Source organism: Clinocottus analis, unplaced genomic scaffold, assembly GCF_023055335.1.
Source record: "Clinocottus analis isolate CAN_PGR_092001 unplaced genomic scaffold, fCliAna1.0.p SCAF_8, whole genome shotgun sequence".
Taxonomy (NCBI): domain Eukaryota; kingdom Metazoa; phylum Chordata; class Actinopteri; order Perciformes; family Cottidae; genus Clinocottus; species Clinocottus analis.
Genome location: NW_027176240.1, coordinates 7,717,510 through 7,728,625, shown reverse-complemented (window position 1 = coordinate 7,728,625; position 11,116 = coordinate 7,717,510). Strand labels below are relative to the sequence as shown.

Genomic DNA, 11,116 nt, shown 5'->3' with positions numbered 1-11,116 from the left:
CTCCTCTTCTTCACCAGCTAAAAGGATTAGAGGTATTCTGGGATTTTATCCATCCAGATAGAGCTTTAGCAATCATCAGCTGTTATTTATTTTTATCTTCTGGAGCCTTTTATCTTTGTCTGTAAAATGTTTCACTGAAAATATATAAAGCTTTAAGTCACCTAGTTTAGAATCTCTGTTATTTTTGCATCTATCAAATTATTATGATGGAATAGAGCATTGTCGAAAAAAAATTGTTCAGTCTTTGTGCAGCTTTAAGCTCATATATGGTCATTGTTGCTGTGTCTTTTTAAACACTGTCAGTAAGAGGCACAAAGAAAGAACATTATAAACCCTACACACATTAACTTTAAATGTGGTCAGCTTCAGAACTGAAATCTAACCACAATAGATAAATACGTGCAAAAAACACCATAGATGGAGGAGCGAAGATCTACGACCTAAACAAAGTTGACTCTGACTCAGCAGTGTTAGCTTTGCAAAAATAGCATTATGAACGTATTCACATGATAATGATAGTAAAAATGTCTTTGCACCTTTCCCTCTTGTATGTCAGGTTTGCATGTTGTTTGCTTTGACAAAATCCATTTATTAAATTCTGTGAGAGTCCAAGACATCCAACATAAGACTAAATCAATATTACCTGTTTTCCAATGAAGTACATTTCTCTCTGGGCCTCACTGTCTCTATTACTCTCTCTCTCTCATCATTTAATTTTCCCCCGTCTCAGTTTCTCATTAACACTGTTGCCCTGTTGGCTCCTCACCTTGTCTGCCCCCCCCCCCCCCCCTTTGTGCACCTACAGAGACACTTTTCTCTTCCTTTGCTCCTCGATTCAGCGCCTTTCAGCACCTCTCATACACAATGTGTCAGATGTATGAATGTAACGGAGAGCAGCAGACATCCAATTAAAAGCACAATGCATTATTATTTCCCAGCTCCCCATCTCTTTCGTCTCCTGAAGCCCTTCAGATTATATAACAGCTCAGTGTCACCGGAGCCAGCCTGTGGAGGACGAGGGGGTCTTCGTCGATGATGCAGCTCAGCGACTCTGGACTTTCCCCAGCAGCTTGCAAACTACCCCTCACTCCTCCTCCTCCTCCTCGTCCTCCTCCTCCTCCTCCTCGCCCTCCTCCTCCTCCTCCTCCTACTCCTTCCTCTCTTTGCCATATCCACCCACCCATCCACCCACCAGCCCACCCTCTCCCTGCCTTCCTAACACACACATACACGCATACACTCAATCACGAATGCACAGGGATTGCAGCAACAGCAGCAGCACAGCGAGATGGAGATCTCCGCTGCGCGTGTGAGTGCCTGTTCCCGGTGAGTGCAGGGACAAGAGCGAATGCGTGTCAGTGATGCTTGAATGAGGTGTATAAGGGAGAAGAGAGCAGAGTAAAAGGCAGAAGGGGGATATCATTGAGGACCCGATGAGGTTTTGAGGAAATGTCTTTCTGCTTTTTTCCCTTTCCCGTCTCGATAACCTGAATCTTTGCCGGATGTGCCACAACTACTCCAGCTGTCACTGCACCGGCTGCCTCTCTCTCGGTCCTCCCGCAGCCTGTGAGAGCTGCTCCAGAGGCTGGACCGTACCCTGGCAGCCACTGAATACATGGATGAACACTGGCTCTACAGGGGATCTGCGCTTTCTTGTCCTTTGCACCTCTGATCTGTTTGTCAAGGTAAGAGTTCTGCTTCCTTTTGTGGAGTTGCACACATATTCAAAGGTACTGCAACTGTGGCAGATGCATCTGGTATGCCTGTTACAATCTTAATTGAATCATATTGGCAGGAGCATGCAGGAATTGGGATGAAAAAAATGTTGTTTAAGTCTTTTGATTTGTGACGCTTATGTGCATTTGATAAAGATAAATGAATGGGGGGGGGGGGGGGGGGGGGCTTTCTGCATCCAAGCATTCAAAGGTTGAATGAAAAATCAGGATGACATGTCAAGGTGTTCTTTTACAATTGAAAATAAAGATGAATGATGATGTAATTTGACTTTTATTTATACACTTATTAGAATGTGTGTCTTTGCAGCCTTTGCCAGACATGCAGTATTTATCTGATGATGCAGAGGCTGATTATCCAGATCTCTGTACTGAATTTCCTGGGCTTGATAATGAAGAATATTGATGGGCGCTCACTCAAAGACTATTTTATATTATGCTGTAATAGACTGCTGGAATGATGGTCATTTATTGGAAAACAGATATCACATTTAAAGGCTTAGACTATATGACACATTCATATTTGATAAGGGATGTGCTCCTCAAAGATTCTTTTAATAAAAGGTGTATTCTGACTTATCGTGACTAATGGCATATGTGATCTGGGAAGCTCTAGGGTACTGCATCATACAGAGCTGCACTTAAATCTGCTCTCAGTCGTTGCCTCACCCCCCCACACCCCTCTCTCTCTCTCTCTCTCTCTCTCTCTGTCCCTCTCTTTTCTACATGTCATTCCTTGACTACTGAATTTACAGGAAACACAGACAGCGTTAAGGTAGCAAAAAACTCTGTATCTCGTCTATCTCAGTATCTTTTTTCACTTATAAATCATCCTCTACATTTCACCAGAGTCAATCATCAGAACGACCCGAGTACACATGTATGCCCGTAGCTCAACCCCTGATTAATCAATGTACTCATCAGGCTGATGCATTACAGATGTAGGCTCCAAAGGGTTTTAGAGACCATTTTCACCATTCTCCGTTATCATACAAAAAGCGACCCACGCTAGCGGGAAAGCATATGATCACACAGAAGACCAGAATGCCCTTCTTCATATCAGCCTCTCCAAACTTACTCTTCTCAAGGATCCATTTCACAGCCAGTGCTTTCATCCAGGGTATTGAGGTATGGGAACCTTTTAAAACCTCCCGCTATTCCCCATAACAGAAAGTGCTGATAAATCTTTTAAGCCAATGTCATAAAGCAAACTTTCACAGGTGTAGCTGGCAGCCTGGATGGATACAGATAGATCTGGAAGACTGCTGGAATAAGATGGTGTGTGTGTGTGTGTGTCTGTGTGTGTGTGTGTGTGTGTGTGTGTGTGTGTGAGATATTAAAACTGGCTGGGATTGTTTAAAAAAAAATTGAAGGACAGACAATTTAGAAATCTGGGACCAAAGGGAACTTACATTGTCGCCAGAAGAAGGGATCAATTGTGTGTTGTAAAAAAAATTACTGCAACGCAGAATGTGTAGGAACCGGAACCTATACAGTATGAATGCCGATGACTACGTATGCAGAAAACCTTATGGATTGAACAAAGGCATCAATCTCGTCCTTTTCATTGTGCTTAGTTGGTGCAATGTCACACTCTTTAATGTATGCAAATAAGTAGAAGAGAAAAAAAAACTCATACAAAATGAATGCATTGCACAGCAACAGTGAATACAATGGAACGCATGTGGGATGAGGAGCTCAGGATCAAAGCATTTACCTTGAGATGAACACTTGTTTTTAGCACATCTGACTAAAATAATGAGCTGTAGCATTGATGAACACCCCGTGTGCTTGATGCTCTCAGTTTGTATTGATGGTGCACAGAGGTTACAATGTTAGGGGCCAATTACCCTACCCATTAACCAGAGTGGCTAGACAGTGTTATCCTACGTACATATCTATACAGATGCACTTCCGTAATTATTGCGTTGATGCAGGCTGTCATGAACGTAGGGCGATCAAAGCAAAGCCGCCCCTTTTTCTTTGCTTTGCGATGGGGCATAAATCATGAGTCAGCGGTGTTGAAGGGCTGCTATTGCCTGGAAAATGGATCCAACCTCCCCATTAACATTCTTTACAAACAACCATGTTCATACAACATTGTGGGTATATCAAAATCAATCATTACACTGTATAGTGAAAGGTGTTGTTTTTTTTTTTACGCCATGCAGCATTTTAGCGCGATGAACTGAAGGGCAATTGGAACAGACAACATGGTCTGCCAGGGTACATAAGGAGATTTCAGAGGATTACTTTTGCAATTTTAGAGTCAATGCATTATTCATAATCCTTTGGATAGCTGAGGCCAAATCAGGGAAGGACCTCAGGTCATTAGCAGATATATAGCTGGCTTTGAGAATAGGAGGAGGAGAAGATGGAAGACATTGAGGCGAAGGAGATTCTTGCTAAACCTTCTGAATATATTCATATGTCATATCAGTGTCTATTTCTCTCCGTATGTGTGTATCTGACGTTCAACAAAAAGTCATTTAAGACCTTTTCTTGATTCCCTTTGTGTGAATTACCATGTAGCTGCTTAACATGCTTTACATGACTGCATACAAAATAGTACTCGCTTAGAGGAGACTTCCTGCAGATGTGATTACCTTTTCAGTGGTGTCAGATTGGTATTTCTGAGTGTGAAATAAAAGGATCTCATGTGAAACATCCAATTCGTTTCATCCGTAGAACCGCTTCTGACAAACAACTTGCGCTAAAATCAAAATGCATAATAAGCTGTGTTTCAGAACAAATACCACCCCCAATGAAAATCAGCTTCTCCAAATCCTAAAACAACTGCATGTAAATGTACGACACAGCATATCATATTGTTCCTGCGTAATGAGATTGCTTGTTTTGCTTTTTTCTCATCTGGCATTAGATGCATCGCAGTGAATGAAGTGACACTAGAAGCTGTTGGCAAGCCGTTTTTCTCCAGCATTAATAGGAACCAAGATGAAACCTAGTTGCCTCTAAATATATTCCATTTCATCAACAGTTTGAGATGAGGGTTTGGTTACAGTGGAGAATCTGCAAAGTCTAACACATGGCAGGACTCCCAAGAAATACAAACTCATGCTTTTTATTACGTGTGTGCGTGTGCGTGTACGCACACGCTCCATAAGATGTTGGCAAATGCCTCACTTTGAAGAGGCAACAACAAGGCACACACACACACACACTTATACACATACTAATACACACACATACAAGAGCCCATATGCTCGTACACACTCTTAAAAAGAATACACACATCATTAAAAAAGTGTGTATTATTTTCGGATCACACTGAGTTACTCTTTAGTAAGATCTTGTACATGATTAGTCATAACATCACTGGAGCTCGACATGCACTGCAGATGTAGATCAACTGCAGATCAGAATTGAACATTAATCTTATCTACACATGTTCTTCCTTTTACGAATTCAATTGTGAAACTGGCAGTAAGGAAATGTCATACATTCTACTCACCAGAACAACCGCATTGATGGATTTACAATGTCTCCGAATGATAAAACATGATTACTTTCAGAGAAGCAGCGACACCATGAATAGCTTGCTTTTGTGTGCTAATAAATGATTCATTGGAGTTTATTTCTCGCATGCTGTCATGTCATATGAAAAGGATTAACCAGCTCTTTCTGATGTTTCCTCTCAACCATATCAGACATCAATTCATTTCCTCGTGCTGCTTGATATATGCTCAAGCTATGAACTGTGTTTCATCACAGATGAGACAGAAAATGACATATTTTTCATTTGATCATATGGTGCTTAATTTGCATGAGGGAGTGACTACAGTAGCAAGCTGTTGTATTATGAATGTAATTTTTAGCGCCTTTATGTGATCAAAGCCGGTTGTGATTTCACACTTTTTGGAGACTTTAACTCTTTGACTCTTAAGTTACTCCACTTGTTTTCCTCAAGATGCTCGCATTAGAACGTTGTAACTATCAATCAGCCGTAAACATTTAAAGTCTAAGGTCAGTGCAGCCAGCCAACTCATGCGGAACAGATCTATCATGTGATCACAGACTATGTACAGGCTTTATAATTGATGGCGAGGCTCTGACCTCGCCACTCCGCTCTGCACAGCACAGATTGGGTAGTGAAGATAATAAATTTCCCCCCAAGGGAGTTTAGACTTAGAGCCTACAGGTGGATACGGGTGGTGGAGTCCATCATGAGCTATTAAGTAAAGTGTAGTATGTGTTAGCCACATAAGCTGTGTGGCCATTTCCTCTGCCAGGGACATCAGACCACCAGAGGAATATGTCATAAACTAAACACCTCCTACTCGTGGGCCAATCGCCGCACAGCTATTTCTTAACAAAACACCTATAATTGTGGCGATCGTACAATGTCAAAGCTGAAGGATACAAAGAAATAAAGTTTATATCTTCTGAAACTTTATGTTTCATTGATAAGGAGATGACCATACGTTTATTGGAACGGAAACACAGGGGACCTGAGGTTGACAATGAGCGCAGCTGAGTGTTCTAGTACAAAGCAGACAATGGGAGCTCAACAGTTTAGATGTAATTATGATTTGAAGATCAGTCAAGCGAGCTGGAATATGATTCCATTTGTTTGAGCTGTAATGTTTCCCCAACGTATAGATGAATAGGATCTGTATTGATAAAATGTAAATGTGACTCTCCTATATGCAACAGAATAGTTTCCCATTAAGTCAAGAGATTGAGCTGCGTGCAAGGCCACATTGTGTTTAAATCACTTAAGCTCTTGTATACTGTTACCCTCCAAGAAAGATTGGAGTCTACAGGGATCCAATAGGAAACCCCCAAAATAACATGAGCCGAGGGGGAAATAAGCCACAAAACCAATTGAGCCCAAAACACTTAATACTGAAACATGAGCATTGCTATTTCACAACAACATAAATCACGACATAACGGAGTCATAATGCATTTTTAAAACAAAAGCCAAAACAAACTATAGCAGCCAGCAGCTTTAGCAGGTCCACAGTTTGACAATATTGCCATGCACACAGACATCTCCTGAACCATGTAAACTAACGTTCAACATATAACAGACATGAAAACGGGTCAGGGGTGAAAAAGGTTAAAAAAGCGTTAGCTAATAACTTTCCACCGGAGTGTTAGCTAGCTGGCGAACGTCGCGTTCTCTCCTGCTGTGTTCAATGACTCAATTCATCAAGCTGTAGCTAAAGTTAGCTAAGTCTATGTCAACAGAGCTCCTGGGTAACTTAACTTAGATATACCATCAAATAATATATTAGCATGCACTCACGCTCCCTTCTGGCACGCGCACCTGTTCGCAGTTCACTGAATATAACCCCCAGTACCCCCCCCCAAAAAAAACCTCATTGAATCTAGACGATTCACGTAGGTCACCTATTTTGGTTTCAAAACGGCGAATTTTGCTAAAAGGTGATGGATTTTCATGTCTGATATAAGGATAACAGGCAAATACTTGATGAGGTAACGCAGGGACCTGGCATTTATCTTTCATGAATTGAAAGCAATAATGTGGGGGTGACCTGTCGATCACAAGGTAGCCACGCCCTAAAGCATACCCTGCTTTGTCATTTATTTTACTCAAAATGAGTCTATCCTGTACAAAATGAACATCTGGCTGTATTTTGAGAAATCTGGAAACTAGCCATTGATAAACACTGTGCCATACGTTTGGATCCCTGATTTTGATATTGGATTAACAGATTGTGTCGTTGATGAAGGTGTATGTTACCCGGTTAATGCTATTGTCCTTGTGTACTGTGTTGTAGTATATTACTAATACTTGATAAAAGAGTAACAAACATGTTTTTTCTCTTTTACTTTCTTTCAGGAAATATGGTGAGCAAAGAAGACACTAATGTACTTTCAAATTCAGATGAATCAGATTCAGAAACAGGCCCATCACACAGCCTTGATGCACAGTTTGGACCAGAATCAGGCAAGCAGCAGGTAAAGAAGAGGAACAAGGCCCTACAGGTGCGTTTTAAGGATATCTGTGACGCTCAAAAAGAGCATCGAGGAAAACACACCAGATCCATTTCCTGCAAAGTGACCCACAGAAAGTACATGACCATGCCTGCCAGACGCTCTATTCCAAACGTGACCAAGAGTACTGGTGTCCAGACCTCGCCGGACCTCACTAAGCGATACAAGACTTTCCCTTTTGAGAGGAAAAAAGGACATACATTTAAACATACTGCTTTGGTGGAAGATTATAAAGGACAAAACAATGGTTTTTTGAGTGATATAAAGACAGGAGGAGAGGATGGACAACCTATCGGGGAGTCCTCCAAGTACAAGGGTAAGATTGTGGGCCAAACAAAAGCTTTGCTTCACCACACCGATGACAGCAGTGATACAGAGGATTTGCTTTCCAGTGCCAACTGTGTGGATGGACCCTCTTGTCCAGATTCTTCACATTTCTCGGAAGAGTGCCATCCGGGCAGCCCTGCTTCCAAAAAAGAGACAGAGTACCAGGTTTGTGGGAAAAGGACCAAACACAAAGGATTACCCAAAGAAGACATGGACGCTGGCACTTCTTCAAAGCGCCAGCTGGCTAACACAGAGTTTTCACAGAACAAGTCAAAGGGTATGGGCCCTGTTGCGTGGAACTCTCTGACACAGGTGGAGTCTTTAGGAAGCCCGTCTATGAGCTGTAAACGGAAAAAGGGTACACAGCTAAACGAACAGCAGTCACAGACACTTCCCCACAGTGCCAAATGCTCTGAGCAGTCACAAGGGCAGTATCGGACAAGGCACGCGTCAGCCTCCTCTAAACTCCAGCAAACAGTTGGTGGGGATGAGGGCTTTCCTCCAAGAGACACAGGAGCCCCAGGCATGAGGAGCAGCCAGCAGATAATGCCCTTATCTGGAGACAAGGATATCAAAGCACAGCTGCAGGCCATGGAAAACCTCATCAGCTCGAGCCAGGAGACCATCAAAGTCCTACTTGGAGTTATTCAGGAGCTAGAGAAAGGTGAAGCGCAGAGAGAGGGGTGAGTAGAGTAAGCTTTACAGTGCAGACTTCTATTCATGCAACCAAACATACAAAGTACTTTGTACACACATCAGTGTGCTGTCAACTCAGCAAAGTAATTGTTCATATCTGGGAAGCAGCATCAGTACAACAATGCCAATAAGCAACTTTTCGACTATTTATGAACAGTTAAAGCAGATTATTTAAACTCCTGTATATGACGTTAAACCCATAGAAGGAGAGATACATATACATGATGTTAATAATCCCCAATCTCACATGAAAACTCAATGGGTAACTTTACAGTTTAGCTGTAATTTTTTTGTGATTGTTTAAAACTTATATGGTTGTCTGACTGCTGGAACTTTCTCCTTTTCAGATTTCTTTGTTTCAGATCTGTGTTACCAGATTTGAGCAGTTAACTAAAGTGCAATTGTGTTATGAGCAATTACAATTATGTCCTTATCTACAAAAATATGATCTTAGTTGGAAACAAGATATGTGATCCTTGAACAAGACAACATGTCTACATTGACTCTGAGTCAGTATGGTTCTTTGAATACTCACGCCAGAGGGCCAACATGCTCTCAATGACAATACTAACATGTTTAATAGTTTTACCATCTTAGATTGGCATGTTAGCATGCTAAAATGTGTTAATTAGCACACACACAAAAAAAGTTCAGCTGAGGTTAGTTGGAAATGGCATCATCTGTGTAGGTAATTGCCTATAAACTGAATAATTGGACAACAAGAAATGTTGACCTCATGATGGCATGAGATAAAAGTTCAGAGGATGATACTTCATCCTGCGTTTACCACGTGTAAAATACCTATAAAGTAGGGATGTGCCGGTATGTTTTTGGGACGATAATGCTAAACTATTTTCATAAGGTACTAAAGCTATGTCCACAGACTAGACTTCTAGTGCAGTGCTATTGAAATAATCATTGTACTCCATCTCTAAAACCCACAGCCACACAAAGAAAATTGTATTTAAGGCTCCCATATCCAGTGGAGAACAAGGCACCCCAATGTGGCTCTGTGGAACATGGTTGTAAAGGCCCAATTAGTGCAGCCTCATAACACTTTGCCTTTCATCTCCACAAAACCTTGCCTGCTATAGTGCTCCCACTGTGTTGCACTCCCTCCACGTTATTAGAGAGGTGCAGTTACAGGACGCAAAGCATGCCCTCCACAGTACGTTCCCCTGCCCATTTTTGTATGGCTGGACAGTGAGATAGACAACTTAAAGATTACACTTTGAGATGAATCCAATTAAAAGTCTCCATGTTCTTAGCAAGAATAAATACATAATGTTAAGTGTATCTTCAGCCACTGTCATTAGCATACATTCAGTGACAAAACATTGCAGGTAACCAATGGTGAAGCAATGGACACATTGGCCTCATGCAAGAAGGATGCGTACGAACAGATGCATTCTTAAGTGTCTTGTTCAAGTGATTTTGAAGAAGTTGCAGCATTCAGCCATTTATTTTTATCTTTATATTTCTCTTAGGGACGAACACTATTTAGGAGTGGTCCAGACCTGTTGTAGGAATCATTTGCAATCACTCTGGTGTTAATTTGTCTCTGTATAGTATAAGGTCAGTGAGAAGTGTCACCATGTGAGTCATGGTTAACTTACTTCTTTTGGATGCTTAGCGTGTCATGCCTTTGGAAGAGAGCTTGCCTTTTCACGTGCAGGTTTATTTAAGTTGCTGTCCAGGGGAACATCCTCCATTGCATTGCCTGACGATGCAACATCATCTTTTGTCCATCTCCCCGATAGAGACTTTGCCTTGACCCCTTCGGTTGCAATCATCGATTGTTTTGCTGTGACAAGACTTTATATTACTATTTCCAGTTTCTTTGAGTGACGGTACAAACCCTCAGGTAACACAACATTACCAGCTTGTTTTTTCTGCTGCTGCCAGCACTTTTTGTATGCCTCTCATTCTTTGATGTCCTTTTCATGAATGAACACTTCTGGACAAATGGGACAGGACTCATTGCCTTTTGTGGTACTGCTGGGGGCGGTAAACATAATACTTTTCAATTCTCATGAACACACACGCACAGATGGCATTCATCATGTTTACAATGTTAATTTACAGCGTTATCTAAAGGTTTGCTGAATCCGTCATGGCAAACTAAAAATAAAGTAAGAGAAAGTTAAGATACGAATATGATTATGTTCTCGCGTGAGGCCTATATGTTCAGATGACGGCAATATCCTAATTCTTCATTTTTGGGGATTTTATTTGCTATACCGCCCATGATTCTTGCAAAATTACAACAGGATCTGATTCTGATGTGTACGTTTAATGGATTATGAAATCCTGCAAAAAGGAACTACAAACATTACATTTGCTTGTCAGCTGTTTTCCTTTTTTTTCAAGTTTTC

The 11,116-nt window shown here is 41.4% G+C and overlaps 1 protein-coding gene across 1 annotated transcript in view; it reads left to right on the top strand.

The window, feature by feature from the left end:
• Positions 1-1,545: 1,545 nt before the first annotated feature.
• Positions 1,546-11,116, top strand: part of LOC137780023 (inhibitory synaptic factor 2A-like) — a 28,795-nt gene continuing 19,224 nt past the window's right edge. The window contains exons 1-2 of the mRNA XM_068568329.1: positions 1,546-1,685; positions 7,564-8,728. Coding sequence (XP_068424430.1) covers positions 7,569-8,728 — 1,160 coding nt within the window. The 5' untranslated portion in view covers positions 1,546-1,685; positions 7,564-7,568. The remainder of the gene's footprint in view (positions 1,686-7,563; positions 8,729-11,116) is intronic.